The sequence below is a fragment of the Puntigrus tetrazona genome, unplaced genomic scaffold (assembly GCF_018831695.1).
Source record: "Puntigrus tetrazona isolate hp1 unplaced genomic scaffold, ASM1883169v1 S000000130, whole genome shotgun sequence".
NCBI classification, from domain to species: Eukaryota; Metazoa; Chordata; class Actinopteri; order Cypriniformes; family Cyprinidae; genus Puntigrus; species Puntigrus tetrazona.
Window position 1 is genome coordinate 430001 of NW_025047807.1, and position 25618 is coordinate 455618.

The 25618-nt window shown below is 39.1% G+C and overlaps 1 protein-coding gene across 15 annotated transcripts in view; it reads left to right on the forward strand.

Moving 5' to 3' along the window:
* Positions 1-25306, forward strand: part of spag9b (sperm associated antigen 9b) — a 43065-nt gene extending 17759 nt beyond the window's left edge. The window contains exons 1-29 of one of the 15 annotated variants that reach the window (XM_043229977.1): positions 1-75; positions 2697-2847; positions 7431-7514; positions 9046-9256; positions 10003-10102; positions 10273-10394; positions 11212-11223; positions 11613-11670; positions 12109-12261; positions 12347-12398; positions 13116-13246; positions 13330-13386; positions 13919-13921; positions 15063-15239; positions 16225-16354; positions 16467-16559; positions 16633-16806; positions 17417-17588; positions 17669-17869; positions 18007-18190; positions 18902-19024; positions 19956-20036; positions 20130-20197; positions 20286-20434; positions 21199-21370; positions 21440-21553; positions 21647-21829; positions 22816-22947; positions 24050-25306. The exon at positions 1-75 is cut by the window's left edge and continues 306 nt beyond it. In XM_043229977.1, coding sequence (XP_043085912.1) covers positions 1-75; positions 2697-2847; positions 7431-7514; positions 9046-9256; positions 10003-10102; positions 10273-10394; positions 11212-11223; positions 11613-11670; positions 12109-12261; positions 12347-12398; positions 13116-13246; positions 13330-13386; positions 13919-13921; positions 15063-15239; positions 16225-16354; positions 16467-16559; positions 16633-16806; positions 17417-17588; positions 17669-17869; positions 18007-18190; positions 18902-19024; positions 19956-20036; positions 20130-20197; positions 20286-20434; positions 21199-21370; positions 21440-21553; positions 21647-21829; positions 22816-22947; positions 24050-24168 — 3481 coding nt within the window. In that variant the 3' untranslated portion in view covers positions 24169-25306. Of the gene's footprint in view, positions 76-2696; positions 2848-7430; positions 7515-9045; positions 9257-10002; positions 10103-10272; positions 10395-11211; positions 11224-11612; positions 11671-12108; positions 12262-12346; positions 12399-13115; positions 13247-13329; positions 13387-13508; positions 13512-13918; positions 13922-15062; positions 15240-16224; positions 16355-16466; positions 16560-16632; positions 16807-17416; positions 17589-17668; positions 17870-18006; positions 18191-18901; positions 19025-19955; positions 20037-20129; positions 20198-20285; positions 20435-21147; positions 21167-21198; positions 21371-21439; positions 21554-21646; positions 21830-22815; positions 22948-24049 lie in introns of those variants that run through there. The other 14 variants (XM_043229973.1, XM_043229976.1, XM_043229969.1 and 11 more) reach the window with 14 other exon arrangements.
* Positions 25307-25618: the final 312 nt, after the last annotated feature.

Below are 25618 nucleotides of genomic sequence, written 5' to 3' on the forward strand. Positions count from 1 at the left end.
CGTTCTGCTGTTGGTGCATTATTCCGTCTCTACCGGCCTGCCCGCCATCACACACTCCCTTCCCCGCATCAGCAGGTACGCAGCTGTAGTGTGCGCACGATAACCTAGTTTCTTTTTCACCGGCTGTGACATATATCCTCTCATTTCTGTCAGTCTGTGCTCGTGTGTTACTGCATTGCTTGTTCTTGGCGTGTGTGAGACTAGTCGAGAGAGAGTTTAGTAAACGGGAGTGGATCAAGCGTCGACGCGAACACAGTGCCGGGTTGTGTCTCTGGTGCTCTGTCGGAGAAATGCGTATCATCGTCTCAGACAGATTGTTTATTCTGTGTGGCTTCACTTTGTTCTGTACTTCCATGCTTCCTTCGCGCAACTAGACTTGCGTTCAGCTGCAATCGGACACCTGATATTGTTTGCTGCTTTGAAGAGCGTTCTTCTGTTGATTTTGTTTGGAGATGTTAAGCAGGTTTGGTGTTTGTAGTGCTGCGTTCGGGTGATTGGAATTATAAAGCGTTCACATTGTAACCTGAGCTTTTGTATTTAAAATTAAAAAAAAAAAAAAAAAAAAGTCATATAGTATGGCCTTCACTATAATATATAATATATTTTTAAATGTATACATCAAGGATGCACTAAATTGATCAACGTTTTATAATGTTACTAAAGATTTAACGCTTTAAAGTTTAAAGCCAGGTTTTGGCTCGTAAGTGAAAATTGTAGAAACCTGACCATTCATTTTCCTTGACAAAATAAAAATCTAAATAGAAAAATGAATTTCTTAGTTTCTGCATGTTTTGATGAGTGGCTTGTTACAGGGCAAAAAACAGATTTGGGTTGTCTGGTAATGACAACCACATCACCTCAATACTGTGATTTAAAAAAAATATATATAAATATATGATTTTTAAGGTGCCTATTTGTGTGAAAAATTCATTATAAATGCTCACATGCTATAGCTTACTCGCAAATATATTTATACACCCGTAATACTGTAATAATGGGAATTTCCCACGTTTCTGCCACTTTACCATGGTGCAGTAAGTGTTATTACAACAAATCCATGGTAAATGATGGCGACGTGTAGTTTCTCATGTCTGGCTATAAACTGGTTTAAATCACAGAGTCGTTGGAGTTAAAGCGCTGGATCTCACAGCTCTGTTTAGTGCTGGCGTGACCGAGTAAACTCATCTGCTCTGGTGAGCTCGCGACGCGTGGTACTTTGAACTGTGACCCGAGCGGATAAACGGTCCATGTGGAACGATTCAAATGAGTCGCGCTTTTGGTGCATAAACATTACATTGAACGCATATCGTTTTATCGAAGAAAATTATGTGATAACTATCGCCCAGCATCCTGCTGTTAACTACCTCCAACTCATCCTGACTCCAGAGAGCGGATAGCTTTGGTCTGTGGCAAGAAACGCTTGCTTTCTGCGTTTTGATTAAAAGGGAACATTTTTATCTTCTTGCTTTTGAAGCCTTCAGAGATGAATCTTTTTCATCTAGCTGTTCTTGCGCCAATGCAAACATCACATTAGTTGCTTTTGACCGGTTTCTTTCGCTTCTGGCTCTGCTTTCTGAATAAATAATCAGAAACAGTAACTGCCTGTGCTGTAATAGCTCTTCATGAATTGAACTTCGGACCTGAGGTTCCACAACTCCTTTTTATTGCTATGACGTACGTGTCTGTCACTACGTGTTCTCTGACGTGTTTGATTACCCAAGGTTTTGCCCTCCACATCGGTATTAATGTACGTTAGAGCCCTCCCTGATGAACAAAGCTCTGACATGCATGCATTTACGACCTTGTATTTTTACTTGACGCACATCACTGAGTTGCACTCGACTTCAGGGATGCTTGTTCCTCGATACAGATACGAAACGTCTGATTGGTTGCCTCATTGTGGATTTTCGTGGTAGTAGTTGGATTCACACTTCCTCAAATTTGGTTCTTGTTTCCAACCTGTACTTTCCTTTTTCTTACTGTACTGTTCCAGCTGAATAGAGTGAATCCTGCTCGTGTGAGCAGATCCGCTCTGAATGTGCAGTCAGCAGGTTCAGGCTCTGAATGCAGCTCCATGGCAACCAACAACAGGAAGACAGACAATCGGAGAAGACAAAAGAAAAGTCCCATCAATCAAACGCTCCTCTGCTCTCCTAGAGGAGCTCTGGTTTTTGTCCTGTTTGCCAAGACACCAAAAAATTCTCTTGAGACATGTATAATGATCAGAAGAGCATAAAGACTTGTATATTGGTTTGTTGGCAACACCCTAGTTAGTCCCTGGTCCAAAGGCCTTAGAAACCACTTATGACATATTGGGAGAGTCTGGTATTGTCAGTCTGGGCAGCTTTCTGAGGTTTTTCTTGTAAAAATGCATTGAAAATGGTTTCAATTCCACCCTAATCCTGATATTAAATTGGTGAAAAGCATGCCCAGTTCATTTCTGGATTAATCTAAATACAGAACATTGTGATCTATAATGTTCGCTTTTTAGTTCATAATCTGTTATTGTTGTTGCTCATACTTCTTACACCCAAAATGCCCAATAGACACTTGCACTGAGATGTTGAAGAATCAGAAAGTCATGCAAGTTTGCTTTTTTGACTTGGTTGCTTGGTTGATATCTGAATATCTAGACGTTATGTAATCTTTAAGGTTTCGCGCTTAAGTGTCCATTTGTATGTTTTGTGTGTTTTCAGGAAGGAGCGTCCGGTCTCTCTGGGTATTTTTTCATTGCCAGGAAGTGATGTGATGACTCCCGATCTGCACAGGGAGACTGTGGAGACCCCAGGAACAGACACATGGAGATATAACAATCTCAGCCACCCACGCTCCAACGCCAGCCTTAAGGTGAGAAACACACCGATTTAGATTGATCTGGATTACATCCCTAGTTTGGGAGCTATTGGAAAAAGTGTTTAAACAAAAACAAAAAAAAATAGAAAAACACTTAAAATCTTCTTAGGGAGTAGGGCTGTTTGGACAGTTCATTTCTAAAGTAACCAATATCAATTATTAAACCCCAAGATCATTTTTTTTTAGTTTTATGTTGATGTGTGAATGAACTGTAAGAAAATATTACTTCGGGTACACATGCCATCCATATATATATTTATATATCCCACCTTTCTTACACATTAGCATTGTGTAGTTCGTCTTACTACAGTAAATCTATAGCAAATTATGACAATTTGTAGATGGAAAAGCCTTTTGACTGCAAGTCTCAAGTATTCAAAAATACAAAAATGAATAATCAAATGTAAAATACTTCAGCATATATAGGCTTCAATGCTAATATTTAACTTTTTAGTTACTAAAGCTACAAAAGTCCCTCAGTCAGGAGCATTGTGAGATTTATTTATTTATTTATTTTTATTCTTATTTTTTCTTTCTGTTGTTTTATTAATACTAAGCACACAGTCGCAGCAGGATATTAGCCCACTGTCACTTTAAGGCTGCACATATCCAATGTACTATTACATGTGTGCGCTCTTTCTCAATAGTTTGTTCATTTATTACATGACCACCATTTTGCATGTATTTGACCATGTAGGAACACAGCTTGACCTAAAGTTTACTTTATGTCTGTGTTTTTCTGGAGCTCAAGCACAGAAATCTTCCTAAAAATAACGGTTTTATTGCACAGCCTTATGTGTATCCGAATGAATGGACATCAAATCAGATCAAGAGCTTGTTAGTCTCATTGAATTTTAAAATGTATGCCAATTCCCAGCTCCACTAGTGAACCACCAGGTTGTCGTTGTCAGTGCCGTTCGCATCAGCACTCAGAGCAGGCTGTTATCTGCTTCCCAGGAAGTGAACATGGGTTAGGGGGAATAAAAGCGACGAGAGGGTATCGAGAGAGTTTCCCCCTCTGAATAGATCTGAGCAGAACATATGTTAAAGAAGCCTGAGCGGCGCTGCCAGCGGGAAGGAAGCTCATTCTGAGGGCCTGCTGTGCCCTGCATGCTTAAACGGAGCCCTAACAGAGCCAAGGACCAGACAAACGGGCCAAGGCTGATCCAGAGTCAGCTCTCAGCGTAACAAAACATGCTCTGGAACCTTCCATCTCCCATAGAGATACATGCACTAGGCCCCTTCATACATATTCATGTTAATGAGGTAATCGTTTGCAGTCAACCTCTCCCTGCCGTGTTAATGTTCACAACCCTCTCAAAACTCAACACAAACAAACGGTTCTCCCTACTTTGAGAAACAAATGTAGAGGTTATAGAATCTGCCATTGGGGAAAACCCATCTTGACCGACCACTAGATTGACCCGAATCCTTTCCGCTCCCCGATTCACATTGATTTTGTCTGCCACGATGGCAACATCAATCTCTCACATCCTAGAATAGACTGACCTTGAAGCCCGTCTGATGCAGGAGTTTTTGAAGGATGGCGGTCCTATTTCAGCTCTCCGTAACAGAGTGCTTTACTGCTGGATGATGTGTGATGAGGATTTCTGCTTTACTTCTGTACCAGCTCAAGATTTCATTCTTTTCCATTTTATCTGCGCTTCCTCACAGTTCAACATCTCACTATTTTTCATATACCAAATATTTCTTATATATCTTACACTTAATTCTTGTTTGTGTGCAAAAATATTCTTGACTTGGCTTTTTCTGTCATGATTTAACCTGCTTACTCTTTTATATTGATCTTGAAATATATGAGAAGATAATTTTATTTTGTGTGACATCCAGAAGATATAGACATTATAGCCACACATTAATTAACTAAAATAATTTTTCTCTTGTATCCCTGTAATTTTTTTCCAACTTGGTCATAGAAACCATCTGCGTTCCATGAAGAAAAAATAATAAATAAATATACACACACATAATTCTACAATGCTTTCCCATGATTGTGAGCACATTTACTAATTTAACCTCATTTTAAGTTTTATATATAATATAATATAAACTCAAAACTTGTGATTGAATAGTAAGTAGCAGATCATTTTAATAAGAAAAATGTAACTTGCATACAATATTTTTTCTTTTAAAATATACAGTGTTTTATGATAATCTTTATATAGTGTGCAAACAGCATTATTTGTTTTGGCCAAACTAAACATGAACCCTCTTTACAAGAAAGCGCAGAGCTGTAGGTGCTACGCCAGACAAAAACAGCCCATCTTATCGGTTTATAAATAATATCTTTGCTTCATTGGCGTTACTGTCATGACTCATTGATGCATTCATCAGTCTGATGTCAAAAAGTTGTGAAACTCGAGCCTTTTTTTTAATGCATAGTCTTTTGACTTGTGAAAGTCACAGCAGGTGTACATGTAGATCGGGGAATATTTGATTTCTCATAAGACCCCATCAAGGCCAGTCGTGAGTCACCCGAGTTTCAGAAGCACAAAGGATCCATCAGACTCCCACTGTGGACTGATACAGACTGGCCTTTGTGCAATCCGTGACTGTGCATTTCTCTCCATATCATCCCCCAGAATCTCAGAGCTGCTGCTTCTGAGAGCGATGAGAAACTAGGCCGTGACTTGCTGTCAGCCTCTCCTCAGGTTAAACCGCTCTGAACTGCCACATTAAGAAAAGTGGGCGCATGCTGCCATGGAAACCCGAGAGAGCACGGGAGCATCTTGCAGCCTGGGTTTTGTATGTGCGCATTTTGTGCTCCTGTTGGCTCGTGTGCATATGTCAGGGGGAAGAAAGAGCGCTTTGAAGTTTGTGCTTTCCAAACAGGAGTGTAAAACCTATTATCGGTTCCTGCCGCTCCCTGCGGATTAGTTGTACTTCCATAACCGATTGATTTTAATGAGAGCTTTTTATAGAGCCCGGTCACCAGGTGTAGCGCTGTTTGAAAAGTCACATTAATAAAACATCTCATTATCTGAAGAGCTGGAGGGCAGCTGCCTCCGAGTTTGAAAACTGGCCTCACAATTTGTCGCTATACAGTTTTTCCTCTTGTGTAGACAAACAAACATTTTTACTCATGCATCTTCGGATATTCTTGGCCAATAGAGAAAGACGTTTAGAGCACGTGAGTGTTCAGGCTCATTGGAAAAACTTCAAAAACTATCTGTCTGTCTCTCTCTCTGTCTCTCTCTCTCTCTCTCTCTGTCTCTCTCTCTCTGTCTCTCTCTCTCTCTCTGTCTCTCTCTCTCTCTCTCTCTCTCTCTCTCTCTCTCTCTCTCTGTCTCTCTCTCTCTGTCTCTCTCTCTCTGTCTCTCTCTCTCTCTCTGTCTCTCTCTCTCTGTCTGTCTCTCTCTCTCTCTCTGTCTACAGGTCTCTGTCTCTCTCTCTCTCTCTCTCTCTCTCTCTCTCTCTCTCTCTCTCTCTCTCTCTCTCTCTCTCTGATTCTCTGTCTCTCTCTCTCTCTCTCTCTCTGTCTCTGTCTCTGTCTCTCTCTCTCTGTCTCTCTCTCTCTCTGTCTCTGTGTCTGTCTCTCTCTGACTCTCTCTCTGTCTCTGTCTCTGTCTCTCTCTGTCTCTCTCTCTCTGTCTGTCTCTCTCTCTCTCTCTCTCTCTCTCTCTCTGTCCTTTTTCCTTTCCTTGTTCCTTCCTTTTTTTTTTTTTTTTTTTGGTTTTTTTTGTCTCGTATTTGCTTTTGCAATCTGGAGATGCAGTTAAAAATGTGATACCGTATTAACCTTTTTGGTGCTTTTCATTTCCAAACGGTCATGATACGTACAACAACAAGCTTGAAAAAATATGCCAGATTTGTATTCATCTGTTTTGGATAAAACAAAATGCTTTTTTTTCCTCCCATCATCATCACGCACTGAACATTTCACTTTGATGCAATATGATTTTTGCATAAATGTTTCCAGAGACACGTTTTCCCTGTTTTGATGTTAAGGTGCCACAGAAGTTAATCACAGTGGCGTTTAAAGTCAAAATGTCATCTTTTAAATACACGAACCTGGCATTATTGCATGTTGTACATTGTTCTGTTACAGAATGGAAGAAAATGTATTAGCATTAGATCACGTTATATTTACATATGATGTGATCATTTTTAAACTTAAATTGCTTCCAGTGGTGTCGCAGTTGACTTATTTGTTTCTGGTTTGACTCGGAAAAGCATCACATTACTGAAATTAAAATGGGCTCCCGTTGTAATTTCATGTTGATTTTGTAAAGCTTTAGTTCAATCATTGTCCGTTTTAAAAACACACAAAGTAAGTTTCCTATTAACCGTCTGTCCTGCTTTTTTGATTGACCACGGGAGACAGATTATGTGTAATCCTGGCCTACAGTTCATTTTACTCTATTTACAGTTTAATCTGGATTTGATTTGACAAGCAGCCTCCTCCCGATGCTTTTTGGGGAAGGACTGGCCCGATTTTCTTTTTATATAATGCAGTTCCCATCATCCATCTGGCCCGAGTGCATGACAAACAGAAACGAGGGGCAGCGGTGTCGCCCTAACTGTGTGTTGCTTACTGTACGTTTCTCTCTGGGCAGCTGGAGGCGGATGAATCCCTCAGGAGAGGGGATGGTAAGAGTTCACAGGAGAATCTGGAAGCCCAGTGGAGCGACTCCAGTAAGGTAGTCCCGTCTGCTAGTCCTGCCATAACCTCAGTGGCAGCCGCAGTGCAGCGTAGTGTGTAGTGTGCTCTGTTTGGCTCGTCTCCACACCCCTTACCGTTTATGTATGGATAGTGAAAAGTGCATTCGTAGTCCACAAACTGCTGCCTGCAACCACACGCTAACATTTAAAAACGTTTAGCCCAACTCGTGGGAGCGAGTACTAAATGAATAGCTTATAGCTTCTACCAAATGCGTAGTCAATATCCCTGGTGATGTTGGAGTTAAGCTGTATTTTTGGTTGCAGTCAGCATCTGTGTGGTTGACCTTATTTGCTTGAAGTTTTCAGTGTGGTCAAAATAATATTCCCGGTTATTTTCAACTTTTCAAAAAGGCAACCGTGTAAACAGGTGCTTTTATGTCCTTTAACAAAGCTTGAAAAATCTCTATTTAAAGCTTCACTCTTTGTTCATTTGTGCTGGGAAAAAGGCCAGTAACTTCTTGTGAATAATAACCTGGAATATTTAAGTTTATATATTGTTTATAAATTCCAGCTAAATCGTGTGTGTTTTGTGTCAGTGTTTTTTTTTTTTTTTTTTTTCCCCTCTCAAATTCTGTATTTTCTGTTGGTTCAATATAAATGTTCAAAATGTATGCTTTAATCATTTTTTGTTTGCTGTTTTGTTTTCTCTGATCATTTAGATTTTGCTTGTTTTTCTGCTAAGTCTCTTCTGCCTACCAAGACGACATTTATTTGTTAAAATGCAGTAAAACAGTGAAATGTTATTACAACCTAATTATTATTAAAATTAAGAATATTTTGCAAAATTGTAATTTATTCCCACAATCAAAGCTGAATTTGCAACATCATAACTCCATTACTATTCAGTGTGTCATGATTCTTTAGAAATCATCCTGATTTGTTGATTTGCTGCTGAAGAAGCGTTTCTGATTATCACCAATGTTAAAAACAGGTTTCTGTGCAAAAGATCACCCTTTTTTTCCTTTTTTCTTTAAAAGAACCGCTTTATTTTAAATATTTGCAATTTTATTGTTTACTGACCGACACTCCTAAACAATTTAACGAGTCCTTGATGAATAAAACTTAATTTCTTTAAAAAAAATAAAATAAAATAAAACATTTTCTTAGCAAACTTCTAGCATGCAAGTGAAGATTGTGCAGTTGTCAACATTTGTAGTGCATCAAAAGCCTTTCGTCAAAATGCGTCCTTGTCTTTGATGACAACTTTGAACTTTTTTTGATCCACTTCAAACGTTGACTAATGTACATCTCTGCTATATAGCATGATCAAGGTTCACAAAACCTATTATCAAATCATTCTGAACGAATCCGCATGCAGTCTGTCCTTGTCTCAGGACAAGAGCGTGGTGTGCAGAGCATGAGGTGATGATATTGTGTTAGTCTTACGATTTATGTGAACCGTGCCCAGTCTCATTTAGCACATTCGTGCGAATGATCGCGGTTTATTCATAAATATTGATGTGGCTTATTGCTCATTCCGCTGGTAATGCTTCATGGGTTTGTTTTCAGGATGAGCTCTCTGATGCCGGCAGGGGAGAGTCCAAATCCGACACCCCCATGTCTGCTGCGACGTCGGACGTAGTGATGGAGTCTGTGGACACACCGCGGACCGAGGAGGCCGAGGGTTTAAACAGAAACCTGGACTCCAGCAGCGCTAAACCAGACAGCAGCAAGAACATCAGCGTACAGGACGCTGTGGCATTAGAAACGCCATCTTCAGGTGACAAATGCAGTTCGTCTCCTTCCCATTTAAAGGTGCACCAGTCGATTTTTGCCAAACGATGCTGATCTCTGAAAGCACCAAAATAAACAATTTTAATTTGGAGTCTCCACCCCATACGTACACAATCATGGCAATAATGATCACCGAAACGAGTGAAGATGACACTAGGGCTGTCGCGAAAATCACAATATTACTCTATTATTGCAACCTTGTGGTGCAGAAATGAAACTGCATTGACTGACAGCCCATCTAGAAGTGAAATATCAACTACAAAAATTGAGTCTGATTCAAGGATGTGTGTGTGTGTGTGTGTGTGTGTGTGTGTGTGTCTCTCTCTCATAATGTGATTGCAGTGTTGTGTATATATTATCAATAAGTGCAGCTTTAATGCTTTGCTTTCAGCTTGATTCTGGGTTCCCATTGGTTTTTAAGCCTTGATATTTGGTTTAATCAAATTTAAATCAATAAAAAGCAAAACAATCTGAAATGCACAATTTATTTTATATTTTACAAAATTAGGTTTACTTCTTGACCTACTTAGGTTTTCAAAAAACGGTTTGGATATGATTACATATTTTACCACTTATTCTCCATAAATGGTACAGTGACTCACTTAAATTGATGACATCTCCCCTATTTGCACCAAAGCCTCTAGTGAGAAAGTGAAAAGAATGCAATACATCGATGAATTTGAACGCATCTGACCATTTGAAACATGCCTAAACGATACGTTTTTGGCTCAGGAGCCGATCAAAGTGAGAGCGCGGAGCGGTCAGAGGTCCAGGCGATCATTGAGTCCACACCAGAGCTGGACATGGATCTGAGTGGATGCAAAGGATCCAGGTGCGTCCTGATTCAAGCACAGTACTTTATCACACGCACCCAACGGCTTGTATTTTCCGTTCTCGGAGGATCTTTATTCCATACACGCTTGTTTAGCAACCATCTGGACGTTGTCCGGCGAAACAGCTTTCTCTCTCTTATGTCTGTTCTTGGTTGTGGTTCGTCTCCAGCACTCCCACTAAAGGCATCGAGAACATGGCCTTCGACCGTAACACGGAGTCTCTGTTTGAGGAGCTCTCATCAGCAGGAACCGATCTCATTGGAGACGTGGATGAAGGCGCTGATCTGCTGGGTAAGTTCTCAGACAACCAGAGCTCAGATCTGCCTTAACCTGAGAGAACCAACACTCATAAAACTTCTGTGGCTTTCTTTCTTTACTAAATGATGGATTTTAACCAATATCGTGGCCAGTCATCAATATAGTAAAAGTGAATGAGTTTTAAAGCTTTTATGCTGGATGAAAGATCGAATGCTCAAGATCTGTGGAGGGGGAATTTATCAGCGAAGAGATGTCACTAAAAGACTGTTTGAAAGCGCATTATTCAGTTCAGGTTGTTAATTAAAATTAAATTAAACGCGTTTATATGATCAAACTGAAAATATAAAAACGTAGCTTATTTTATCATTTTCGTTTAGGTAAACGTAATATATTGCTGCACAGGCGTATTTAAAAAAAGAAAAACAAATAAAATGACGAAAACGATAAAAACTGCTAAAACTTCGAAATTAAAATATTGATTAAAAACTAAATAAAGGCAGGTAATATCTAATGTCAGATGCACTAAAAATGCTTTTACAATTAAATATGAAAAATTTGAAATGCAAAATTTTCAGAAATGTAATGCAAAAAAAAAAAGTATAAATAAAAATAAACTTTTGAGATCTGTGGAAGTCCAAATTGCATGATTTGTGTGTAAGTGTGTCTGTTGCTGGATCCTTTTTCCTTCATGTCACTCTCTTCTAATACTGGAGACATCTGCCATCAGTTAGTTTTATTCATCATCTTTTTTTTTTAAACCCATCGTTCCTGACATTCACAGCCCATCTAATCCTGTTGTTTTTCCTCCATGTTTGTGGCGCTTCACTTGTGGCTTCTTTCTTTCCCCCAGACGAGTTCTCCGGTGTGTATGTTTACACTCCTCTTTATTTTGTCCTTTCGTTTTCATACACCGTATCCTCACCAGGTGCGACAAAAAAGAAAGACTGGATTAGCAAATGTTTTTTTGTATTGCATCTGGTTAAGATACAGTGATCTTTGCTAGTTTAGTGTTATTCTTATTTATTTTGGTCATTGACTGACCCTTTCCTTGTTTTTTTTTTGGTTTGCATGCCAATTTTAGACCTTAATTTCTTTGGTAAGCATGATTTCATGATCTTTTTCTATTCTCCAGAAAAGTTCTCTGTTTTTTATAAATGGTCAATCAGCATTCGTGGGCTTCTCAGAGATCTGTGCATGAGTGTGTATATATATTTTATCAGATGAAATCTGCTTTGTATTTGTGTCGTGTAGGTATGGGCCGTGAAGTCGAACACCTGATCCACGAGAACACACAGCTCCTGGAGACAAAGTAAGTCAATATATGGCATTAGTATGTGATTTGGAAAACGCCAAAATTCACATTTAGTCCAGATTGACTCCACATGCAATGCTTCTACTGCCATCTGCTGCTTTAAAGGAGTTACAGCGACGCTTAAAAGAGGATCACAGCAACCGGACTGATTAAATTAAAGACATTTTCACTCACTACTGGGTTGTGATTCTTTTAACTATTCATTCAAAATACCTGCTTCATGAGTGAAATATGACTGAAGCCGCTGTATGTTTGTTGTCTGTCTTAATACAGTCAAGCAGTATAAATATGTAATATCTGTATGCAGCACGAAAAAAAAAAAGAAGCAAACTAATAAAACGCATACTGTAGATTTAGTTGTGTCTAAATGCTATGCACAGACAGGAGACAAAAATAGTTCTGTTTCTGAGAGCTGCGTGGCTGTGTTTGCAACAGGAACGCTCTGAATGTGGTGAAGAACGATCTGATCGCTCGCGTGGATGAGCTGGTGTGCGAGAAAGACGTTATTCAGGGAGAGCTGGAGGTCCTGAGACAGTCCAAAGACAAACTGGAGGACAAGAACAGAGAGCTGGAGGAGGAGCTCAGAAAGTTAGTCATTGGACACAGACGCGCATATCAGCAAACACGCTTATTATTCATTTATTTTTGTGACGCTTTGTGTGTTTTTGTCTAGAATCCGAGCTGAGCTGGAAGAAGCCAAAGTGAAGACGAAAGAGGATGATGATGTAAGACAGAGTTTGGATCAGGATTGCAGAGCATCAGGCTCCTCACGGTTCCTTTAGATTTCAGTTCAGGAAGTCGAGATTTAATGCCAAAACCGTTTTTGATGCAAATGAGTCGGTGTTGGCGCGATACAAAAATTTCAAACTAATTTTAAGGCAGAAAATGCATTGATTAAAAAAAAAAAAAAAAAAAAAAAAAAAAAAACTGCATTGTAAAATATATTTTTTTAGATAATAATTATCGTAATTTTGCTGCATTAGAAATATGCATGACTTAATTTTTCCTTATCAATTAAAATTAAACTGCTGTCTGAGATTCAGTAATAATTATAATCCAAGGCAGAAAAAATGCAATATTTTAATGTAAATTCATTGTTTTGTGTATGTGTGTGTGTTTATTTATTTATTTATTTATTTATTTTTACTGTAGCAAAATTGCAATATGGTTTGAAGTTGTTTAATGCTGTCTGACATTGAGATAAACACAGTGATGTTTCTAAAACGGAAATATATTACTATTGTAATGCAACTGCACTAGAAAATAAATATTTAGCATAACAAATCAGTGAAATGCTGCATGAAATTGGGGAAATTGTGCAAACGTGAAACACAAATGCGTCACAAGTTCATCTTGTGTTCCCCAGTACATGTTAAACGGAGGTATTGTACACAATACTGTTTGAAACGCTCAGGGTTACTGATCTGATGTGTTTCTCACAGAGCGACGTCCCGACAGCCCAGCGGAAGCGCTTCACGCGGGTGGAGATGGCCCGGGTCCTGATGGAGAGAAACCAGTATAAAGAGAGACTGATGGAGCTGCAGGAGGCCGTCAGGTGGACCGAGATGATACGGTCAGTCGCTGTAACCCATTCGGCGCTCCGGCCCTCGCCGCTCTTCCCTGCATCGACTCAAGAGTGTGTTTTGTTCAATGCAGAGCATCCAGAGAGAACCCGGCCTTGACTGAGAAGAAAAAGTCCAGTATCTGGCAGTTGTAAGCAACCTTTTCCCGTCCTCCTCAAAGTTTGTGTTCTATTAGTTTGTGCGGTTTGGCGTTCAAACGTTGTTTTTCCCCCTCTCATTTTATGTCCCTCTTTTTATTTGTTTTCCTTCTAGGATGTAGGTAAATCTTAGAAATCCTAGTAAATCTTGCACTTGGTTTGATCCTCGAATCCAAAAATGTGTTCTTGGACATGGGAATGGTGTTTCTTTAAAGCTTTAACAGCGATATAACAAAAGCGTAACAGGAATTTACAGCCAGACCGTTACATTACATTAAACTTTACTAATGCTCAAGCGTTTATTACACTTGTTTTTAAAGGACTTGGCACGTCGGTGTCAGCAAGCGGCCTGCGGGGGCTTGTTTTTGTTGGTTTGAAATGCCATTCCCGGTCATGCTGATCTAGCTGGGGTTTTGCATTTGGGGGGCATTTAAGGTTTTGCATCTATTTTAAACCCATTCATTCTCCTCTTGTGTGCTCCTTTGTTTTCTGTAACCCCGTTCGTGTTGTCCTGTGTGTTTGCAGAAGGTGTGTTGGGTCAGGGGACAGAGCTTTTCTAAACAGATTTCGGATGTGTTAGGTCTTGGAACGCGTGCAGAAAGATTTGCATGGCATGGTTTGATGAAGGACAGTAATAGAAGAGCTTCATTCATGACTTTCAGGGCCCTTAGGATAGATGGATGAATGGATTGATGTATATAGCGCTTTTAAGAGAGAACAGAGGGATAGTATTGTAATAAGATTAAGCACTTAATTTTAAACCCGTTCATACCCATTACATAAAAAAAGACCAAAATATTACATCATAGCATTGATTTATTTAAATTGTTTCTGATATGTTTATTAAACAATTTTTCAGAAAGGTTATTTTTTATTTACAAGCTAATTTTCTTTTTAAATTAGTTTTAGTTTTTTACTATTCACTAAATTCAAAAGGCTTTATATATATATATATATATTTCTTTTGAAACTCTTCTGCTCACCAAGGCTGCATTTATTTGATCAAAAATAGAAAAACTGTAAATATTTAAAATATTATTACAATTTAAAATATTAGTTTTATGTGAACATTAGTTGATTCCTGTGATCAAGGCAGATTTTTTATTTTATTTTAATTTTTTTGCATCAATACTCCAGTCTTCAGCGTCACACGATATTTCAGAAATGATTCTAATATGCATTTTTGAACATTTTTTTATTATTATCGATGTTAAAAGCGGCTGTGGCTCTGAATATCGTTGCAAATACCACGGTACCATTTTTACTTTTCAGGATCTAAAAATTTGAGGAATAAAATTCAAAAGAACAGAATGTATTTGAAATAGATTCATTTGCGTAAATATAAATATAAATGTCTTTTTCTGTCACTTTTGATCAATTTAATGCATTACTTATGAATGAAAGCATCCCAAACTATTGAGCAGCAGTGTAGTACAGAAAGGAAGGGTTATTTTCAGTGATGTGCGCTGTCTGCATGTTTTGGTCGTGGTTTAGATGGTTTCTGACAGTCGGGTCAGTGGTTTATCGCAGGACTGTGTGAAGGGCTTGGCACATGTTTGTGACGTGACCCTACAACCCCATAACGGTTAACCTTTGACCTCTAACTGCTGCTGCGCTTGTGTCCGCATATGAGTCTCTGTGTCTATGTCTCTCTGCCCACGTCCCTCAGTTTCAGCAGGCTCTTCAGCTCTTCGTCCAGCGCCGCCACGAAAAAACCCGAGGCGCCGGTGAACATGAAGTACAACGCTCCCACCTCACACGTCGTCCCTTCGGTGAAGAAGAGGAGCAGCACGCTCTCTCAGCTGCCTAGTGACAAATCCAAAGCCTTCGACTTCCTCAATGAGGAGTGAGTGACTTCCTGTCCGTGCGAAAGCAGCTCATGAATCCAGTGTTTTCAGCGTCGGTCTTTGAACGATTGCATAAACGCGCTCACTTGGGTCAGAATCCCAACTATCCTCATGAATGCAGTGATTTAGGTCTTAAGAGAGGGTGAACGGATGAAAAAGAAAATGCGTATGTAACAGTATTTTGGATCTGGACTTCGTTCTTAAAGGTGAAGCTGTCCAATATTCTCCATTCATATGGAGAAGTCTTCCATTGCTTAATAATTTTTGCACCTTTAATAAGAAATTTAAAAATTATTCATAATGATATTTATATCTATACTTGGTACACGTTAATTATCTATTTATTGATCTATCTAAATATAATTAACACAGTTAAGATTAATCCTTTTTTGTTATAGTGTATGTAATGTATATGTTTCTTATTTATCATGCATATCCCTATTGCTTGCAAAAAAACTACCTCGTGATTATATATCGTTATTGTAAAAAAAAAAAGTTTAGTCATATCTTATTTACTATGTGATGTTACTTTTGTAAACTCTACATTTTGGCCTTTTTTTTTTTTTTTTTGTGTGTGTGTGTGTGTGTGTATACATATATATATATAGGTGTATATGTATGTGTATATATATATATATATATATATATATATATATATATATGTATATATGTATGTATATATATATATATGTATGTGTGTGTGTGTGTGTGTGTGTGTGTATATATATATATATATATATATATATATATATATATATATATATATATATGTGTATATGTATGTGTGTGTGTGTATATGTGTGTGTATGAAATCATTACTGTAGTAGTAGTGTTATATTGGTTTATTATATTATAAATTATTTGATTTTAAGTAATAATAAACTTAATTTTATTTAATAATACTTACGATTTATATAAAAAAAATGGTAGTGGTAGTAGTAGTTCAAATTTCTGTATGATGTTAACTTTGTGTGTGTTCTGTAGAGCTGAGGTAGAGAGCGTAGTGTCCCGTAGAGAGCAGAAGAGAGCTCAGTACAGACAGGTGAAGGCTCACGTGCAGAAAGAGGACGGCCGGGTTCAAGCGTACGGATGGAGTTTACCCCCAAAATACAAGGTAACACAGACTTGTACCAGACATATTAGGAGAAAGCAAAGATCGCAGGGAAAAGTGGCCTACCAATATATCACAAAGTTTTATTTTATTTATCGTTATGCTGTTTTCAAAGGTTGCAAACGGTGGACAGGGGGATGGTAAAATAAAGAACCTGCCGGTGCCCGTCTACCTCCGACCGCTGGATGAGAAAGAGGCTTCCATGAAGGTGAGAGCGTTCTGTGATTGAGTCCTGAGCTCAGTGAGTGTTGTGGTTTGACGCCGGTGTCTGTGGTGTGTAGCTGTGGTGCGCCGCGGGAGTCAATCTCTCAGGCGGAAAGACTCGAGACGGCGGCTCCATCGTGGGAGCGAGCGTGTTTTACAAAGACGTGTCTGGAGGAGAGAGCGACCCCGTCGACCCCAGGAAGAAGAGAGGATCGCAGAGCAGCCTGGAGAAACTGGAGCAGGAGCTCAAGGTCAGGAGACCCACAAGTCATGTACAAACTGTATATACTGTGAAGGAGAAATGCATGCAAACACATCAGGAAATCTTGCTTTCATTTGAACATCAATTGCTTGAATTCAAATAAGCAACAACGAAAAACAGTGCAGAACTTTTATTAACAAAATTAATAGAAATGCACCATGCCAAATATAAAACAACAAACGAATTACACAAACTTGAAATACGTATGCAAAACTAAGAATCTGGAGCAAATACTTATGAAACATACAACGTTTATTAGCAAAACAAGTGAGAAAATGAGGAGGCGTGGGGGCGGCATACATGTAAATGACTCCAAAAAAATACAGTTTAAATTAAACAGAAATGAGCAAAAACAGGAACCAAATAAATAAGAAATTTAATGTTTGGATTTTGTTGGCAGAACACATGAGGCTTCTCAAAATCCAAAATATTTTAACAGGTGCTTTTGCATTTGGTTTTAAGAAAACTCTTACGTTGTCATTTATCACAGCAAGCCTAAGATGTACTGAGATTTAATCAGATGATGATGATGTGTGTTCTTTATCATGTGTACTCACCCGTGTGTGTGTGTGTGTGTGTGTGTGTGTGTGTGTGATCAGGAGCAGGAGAAGGAGCTGCGACATCAGGATGAGCTCTCCAGCCTGGTGTGGATCTGCACCACGACGCACTCCACCTCTAAAGTCATAGTCATCGACGCCAACCAGCCCGGAAACATCCTGGAGAACTTCTTCGTCTGCAACTCTCACGTGCTGTGCATCGCCAGTGTACCTGGTCAGACAGTGCACCGAGACCTTATTGGATGAGCTCCACGGGTGTTCTCGGTTTGAGCCGGTTCTTTGTGTGTTTGTCAGGCGCTCGCGAGACGGACTACCCCGCGGGAGAGGAGCTGACCGCAGACGGCGAGGCTTCTAAAGTCAGCAGCACGGCCCCGAACAGCTCCACGGGCTCAGACGGAGGTCTGGAGGCCATCGCTGTGGTGGGCTGCTCTGCTGAAGGAGCTGTGGCGATCCCTCAAACCGTCTGCACCAACTCCTTAGAGTCCTCAGACACCGGTAACACCGCGTCCCTCACAATAACAGACACGAATGCAATTAATGCGTGTCATATTCACTCCATTTCTCTCCGTAGGTAACACTTTACAATAAGGTGTCATTTGTTAACAGCAGTTAATGCGTTCCTCTCTCTGCAGAAGAGGCTTTGGGCCAGCGGCAGCAGGACGGGGTAACGGCAGCAGAAGAAGCTCTGGAGGCCACGGAGAGCAACAGCAACACGCCTGCAGACGAGAGCCAGCCCGGGATCTACACCGAACACGTGTTCACCGACCCGCTCGGCGTACAGAGCAGCAGAGACACGCCGTCCGGCTACACGCAGAGGTGTCTCTCCATTCAGATACCACTATCACGTCAGCGATTCGATTCGATGCATCGCGATTATGCATCAAATTTATTTTGAGCATTTTTATTCAATTACGTAAGCAAGCTGCTGTTTAAAATAATAACGTTAAGAATTCAAAGCAAATATATATGTAATAAAGGCAGGAGAGACAATTACAAGTGATACAGAAAAAGCACTTCCAGTGCTTTAACCATTAAAAGGTTGTTGTTGTTTTTTTTTTTTTTTAAGTATTATTGCCATTTTGATTATTGATGATGATCATAGACAGCTTTAATAGACTGCATTTACGCTAATACACATATCTATTTCCAGATATCAGAAAACGGTTTACCTCAACGGCACAATTTCGTATAATAAAAGCAAACGCAAGTGATTTTTGCACATCTAATATGTACTGCATTGCAAACAGCAGAAATGAAAGCATATCTAAGTAGCCCGTCTTGTTTGTTTCTAGCGTGCAAACGTGCTATATGCAGGAAAAAGCCAAGCTCAGATTTTGTATTGGAGTGCACTTTTTTTTTTTTTTTTATACTTGACAAGCGCGTAATGCAAGTGACGTCCTAGGCTATAATCGATTATGGTCTATTACTGCATCGATGCAGAATCGTCTATGTCTGCATTGCCATGCATTGATTGATTGACACCCGTAGAGTTGAGGTGTACTGAGGTGTAATGTTTTGGCTCTGTAGGGAGTGCGATCTGGTAAAGGACGGCGTCAGCTCGATGCCCGAGGAGCAGGATCTCATGAGAGAGGAAGCCAGCAAGATGAGCAGCGTTCTGCCTACAATGTGGCTCGGGGCTCAGAACGGCTGGTGAGTGTCCGGCAAAGACGTCCTCCTTCTCCAGCGGTCACCTGCAAGGGTGGAAAATAAACAGGCTTCCTACTAGGGCTGCATGATAAAGGCGAAATAAAACCTAAGTTACAACATAGGTTGCTGCACAAAGACTGCCATTTAAATAAATATATGTGCTGCATGTTTCAGAACGAACTCCACACTTGTGGTGTTTTTAGCATCAGAAGCTCAGTTGAGCTCCATCTCTATGGGCGGCGAGAAGACCCCCATACGTTAATAAAGATTAAATAAAATTAATAAACATTGGACTCCTCACACACGCAACTCGTGCAGTGCAATGCATTTCGTAATTGCATAGCATTTTATTTTAAAAAATGTATCCGTTCCTTGTGCCTGCCTCCAACAAAGGATTTAATAACAATAACAAATCTTTATTTTTATTTTATTTTTTTTATTAATTTAAATTTAGTCAGTATTTTTAAACAGGCAAATCCAACCTGGACATTTTTTTAAAGCATTTTAAATTGCAATTTAAACCCGACCCCCTCTTCCAAAAGTCATTAAGCCCAAACCAAAATCTGGAAATGAACAGAAATTAGTGTTGTTTTTCTGTAAAAAGTCGTGGAAATGAATAACATCATTATAGACCCAAAAGAAAAATCGTGTCAATGGTCAATAACCCCAGCGTCCCCGTTTTTAATTTTATTTTAAATGCTATATTATGTCTTCTCCAGGGAATTATTATTTATTTATTTTTTCATTTTAATCCCGTATAATCAGTTGTCTCCCAACCAATCGAACTTGCTCCAAAGCTCTCGTGCGGGAGGTTCACGATTCAATCGAAGCAAAATCAAAATGATTTGTAAAAACCCTTTTTTTTACAGTAATTACAAACAACTGTAAAGGTCATATCAATGCATGGATTAAGAATGGAGATGCTCTGTTGCAGCGTATACGTGCACTCATCTGTGGCTCAGTGGAGGAAGTGTCTTCACTCCATCAAGCTGAAGGATTCCGTCCTGGGCATCGTGTAAGGACACTCTTGTCATCTGCATACACTTACATTAACAAACTAAAGCGCTTTCTTCAGCAGCAGCTGCTTATTTCTCTTTCTTCTGTGAAGTCACGTGAAAGGACGTGTTCTGGTAGCTTTGGCCGATGGGACCCTTGCAATCTTCCACAGAGGTGTTGGTAAGACTTATTTCTAAACGCTGTAGTGCATTCACCCATACCGCATATATAAAGCGCACCGCACCAGAATAAATGCTCTTCTTTCCAGATGGCCAATGGGATTTGACCAACTACCACCTGTTAGATCTGGGCCGTCCCCATCACTCCATCCGCTGCATGACTGTGGTGCACGACAAGGTCTGGTGTGGATACAGGAACAAGATATTTGTGGTGCAACCCAAAGCCATGAAGATAGAGGTATGACTTTTTAAAGTAAAGTAACTCACATGCAGCTAACATATCTCTGAGATACACTGCTGTTCAGAAGTGTTATATATATATATATATACACACATACACACATACACACACACACACACACACACCTCAGCCAAATATTGTCCTATCCTAACAAGCCATACTTCAGTGGATTTCAGATAATAAATATAGGTTGGTCAGGGTCACCTATATAATGGAGCACAGCTGAAGACTGGAGAAATGATCTGAAAATTCTGATTTGACCATAGAATTTATTTTTTTAATATATACACAAAACAGTTATTTTTGAATGGTGATAAAATTTTGGTGATTAAAAAAAGAGTTTTTACTATATTTTTAAATAAATAAATGCAGTCTTGATGAGCAAAAGATAATTTTAAAAATAATTAACTTATTTAATAAAAATAGTAAAAAAAACAAGAATAATTTTAATGAGTATTTGTTGTCTTTCTATATGGACTCATAGTCTAAATGAATTCATTTTAATATTAAAAGTTAATTACAAGTAAAAAAATATATATTTATTTTTTCCCCCAAACTTTTTTTTTTTTACAGTTGTTCATGTTTAGCATTATTATTGAAACATTCTAAAACTTTTTTTTTTAAATTTTTTAGAATGCTATTGAATCATTCCGTTTTAATGTGTTTTTTTTTTTTTTTTTTTTCATTAAATGACAACCTTTCATTTTCAGTAAATGTCATGACGTGCTTAAAATCGTTGTAACTCCACACCTCGCGCACAGAAATCATTCGACGCTCATCCTCGTAAGGAGAGTCAGGTGAGGCAGCTGGCGTGGGATGGAGACGGTATCTGGGTGTCCATCCGTCTGGACTCGACCCTCAGGCTCTTCCACGCGCACACGTACCAGCACCTGCAAGACGTCGACATCGAGCCGTACGTCAGCAAGATGCTGGGTGAGCGCTGCGTTATCAAAACCTCGGAGGGTCCTGCTCTGCAGGTGTCTGATGCTGTTTGTGTCGCAGGCACCGGTAAACTGGGCTTCTCTTTCGTGAGGATCACCGCTCTGATGGTCTCCTGCAACCGTCTGTGGGTAGGAACGGGAAACGGCGTCATCATCTCCATCCCTCTGTCAGAGAGTGCGTGAGCCATGTGCTTCCGGTCATGTCTTCGGTGGTAACGTAATGCTCTGTTTGTGAGAGTAATGTCATTTTTTTTAATTCCCGCAACAGAAAGTAAGGATTCGGCGGCGGCGGCGGGGTCGAATCATCCGGGCGGTGCGATCCGTGTCTACGGTGATGAGAGCGGGGATAAAGTCACGACGGGAACGTTTGTGCCCTTCTGCTCCATGGCTCACGCCCAGCTGTGCTTCCACGGACACAGAGATGCCGTCAAGTTCTTCACTGCAGTCCCAGGTACAACGGTTTAGAAAAGGGCTTAAGACTAAACTGTCTAAACTGAAAAAAGCTTACATTGACGTATCTTAAAACGCATCAAGTGCCTTTTTTGTTTTAAAATGCACACAAGTAATGCTTTTCTGTAAGGACTGTTTGTTAAAGCTACTTTAATGCCCTTTTTCTTAACAAATTTTTAACAAAATATGTGATCCTGGCCTGTGAAACCAGTGTTAAGTCACGGGGGTATATTTGTAGCAATAGCCAAAAATACACTTTATGGGTCAAAATGATTGATTTTTACTTTTTTTGCCAAGAATGATTAGGATATCAAGTAAAGATCATGTTCCATGAAGATTTTATAATATTTTGTAAGTTTCCTACTATAAATATAGAAACTGGATTTTTGATTGGGTATTATATATATATATATATATATAATATATATATATATATATATAATATATATATAATATATTATAATATATATATATATATATATATATATATATATATATATATATATATATATATATATATATATATATATATATATATATATATATATATATATATATATATATATATATATATAAAATGCAATTATGAACAATGTCGTTTAAAATCAATTCTAATATTTTTCACAAAATAATACATATTATATATAATTTTATTTACTAATTTTTTTATCCCAAATTTTTTTAATATTCTGTTTTTCACAAAAAATGAAGGTGTGAAAGTTACAATATAATCAAATGAAAATGTACCTGTTTTTATTTTTTGCAAAATCTATTTATTGTTAAAAAAAATCTTCTGTATGAAAGATTTTACTTTGTCGATGGCAGGCCTACAGTGTCTTGCTCTAACTGAATGTTGATCAAATGTATGAACCTGACGTAAAAGACGAACCGTACATTTAATAAGCTGGAAATAGACTCCAGAAAGTTTGCTTTTGTTGCTAATCCAATGTAGCTGTGGATTCTAAAGAGCGCTGTTGCTCGTTACAGGGCAGGTGATCCCGTCTGCGGGGTCAGGGGTCGAGGCGGCCGCGGACAGATCCTCAGACTCTCCCTCTCCAGAGCTGGTGAAGTCCGTACTAATCGTGAGCGGAGGAGAGGGTTACATCGACTTCAGGATGGGTGAGTCACCTCCCGGTGCTGCAGTTCACTTTAAAAGGGTCACAGGATGTTGCTAAACATTATTTTGTGTATTTGGTGTAATGGGGTCATGCGTTTATGCGGGTAAAAAAAAAAAACACATTATATTCCACATACTGTACATTATTGTTTCTCCTCTAAGCTCCGCCTTAAAGGAGAAACAAAGCTGTACGAAGCTAATCGCTCTGAAAAAGCGAGGTGTGCTCTGATTGGCCAGCTTATACGTTGCGCTGTGATTGGCCGAATATCTCAAAAGTGTCTCAAATGCGCACAGAATTATATCAAAATATCCCTTAGAATCGGTTATGTCTAAGCTGATAAAGAATGCATTGAATGCATAAATGAAAATCCGTTACTAAATCACTTTTGTAACCTCCAGTTTATATTTTACTCTCCTATTTGTTGCTGACTAACACAATGGCAGCGTGCATCTATGCGTGCAATATTTTAGAGATGCGTTACAATCCTATAACTTCTTCTTTTAGGACTAATTTAATCCGTCTCAGCTCCCTTCTTTACATGCACGCGTCCAGAGTCTCTGCAGCCCGGCATTGAATATTATATTGTGGGCTTGGCATTTTTAATAATAATAAAATAAAAATGATTTAAATTTAAAGACCCCTGCTTCTGAGTATAAAGCCATTTTATTTTGTTAATCCTTTGTGCATCGCACCTCGTGAACGTAACACCATGCCTGCGTTCGTGATCGGAGAAGCGACAAACAAGCAATACCCTTCACTTTTGAACATTTAAGAAGCAGGTTCTTAAACGTAAAGGTTGCGAGTCGGCAGACGGTCCTTGAACGGCCGGCACGGCCTGCTCTGCAGGGTTTAGGAATCAGATCTCCATAAATGTGCTGAACACACTTTAGCGCTCTTCTGGATGGAGCGTTGTAGTAAATGCAACTTTAAGCGCTGATTTTTAAGAAAGCACAGTCTCACTTTCACGGTGTTCTCATTTAGGCATTGCTTGAATAAATAAGGCCTCTGCGTAAAGGAGAAAAATGGTGAAAAGTCATATAAAAGTTAACCCTTTGGTTTTGAGACTCTTGAAGCGCCTCATCGCTCCTCTCTTCCTGTCGCAGGAGATGAAGGAGGAGAGACGGAGAGCGTCAACGAGCCCCCTCTGAACCTGCAGCCCTTCCTGGCCAAAGCCGAGCGCAGCCACCTCATCGTGTGGCAGGTCACGACCGGCGACGAGTGACGCGCCTCGGACCTCCATCTCACTCCCTTCCGCTTTATTTAAGACCTTTCCAGCACTGGCTTGTAGACCTTCTCTCATGCGAATCACGATTATCGACGAAGAATGAAGTATTCATGCGGTTTAAGTTTCCCCGAAGACCTTCGCTCGCTGACCTTGTTTCCTTCACGCTGATAGGATGGCAAATAATGGGCAGGTCTATACGTTTTTTTTGTTTTTTTTTGGAGAGGATGCACAATGCACTGCTACATCGTGCCTAGAACAGCTTTTGTGTTTGTTTTGGCTGCACTTTCTCGATCCTTAAATCATCCAGATACTGTGAGCGCCAATGCAATATTTCCAAATGAATGTCGCACGGTAACCAAAGGATAGAGATACCGATTGAATAGCCTCGACCTGTTTTATCCCTTCCCCGTCGCTCAGATTCACGTCACGTTTTGCTCGCTCGCCGTCTTTTTTAACACTAGAGCGGTTTTCGCAGGAGAGTAGCGCGTAGACGAACGTGCAGAGACAAGCGCTTATTTTTATGACACTTTTGTACACGTCTTTTAGACTCTAATGTGTGACGGCAGGCGCCCGGCGGATGCTGCACTGCTTGCGTTCGTGCTGATGCTGCTTGGTTTGCAGGAGAGCGGAAGCAACTTCCTGTCACGAACTTGCCAGTGCGGTATTTATTTCCATGAACGAGCCTTTGCAGTTCGGAATGTAACTTTGTACATTGAATATAAATATATACGAAATACAGATATGTATATGAAATGTAGACCGCTTGGAATTGATTATTTTTTGGTTTTTTTGATAATGTAAATCAGGTTGATTGATTTGATGGTGGGCGGATCAATCTTAACAGAAATGTACTTTCACTGAGCTATGCACTATTTTTAATAGAGAGGGGGTGTGTGTGTGTGTGTGTGTGTGTGTGTGTTGTGTTTAGGTGAGTGTGTTATGCCAGCATTTTGTGGGCAGGAAGAGAGCACTGTCCCATAATCCTCGAGGTTTGGGCACTTCCTGTCTATAAGAATGGAGCGGACGTCACCCAGTATCCTCTGTTAAACTGTCATCACTTCAATATGTTCATCTCCTCCAAGCTCATCTTAGCCTTATACTTTTATTAATCTATTAAACTGACATTTTTGGGCAACTTGGTGTGTTTTTATTATAATTATTACGAAATATTATTAGTGCTGTCAAATGATTAATCGTATCCATTTTGTTTACATAATCTTTATACTAATTATATTTTATGTATTTATAAATACAAACGCATATATATTTAAAAAAATATTTTTAGATATTAAATGTTTTAGAATATAAAATATAAATGTATAAAAAAATATATATATATATATATATATATATATATATATATATATATATATATATATATATATATATATATATATATATATATATATTTTTATTTCTTTATATTTAAATTTGTTTAATTTTATTT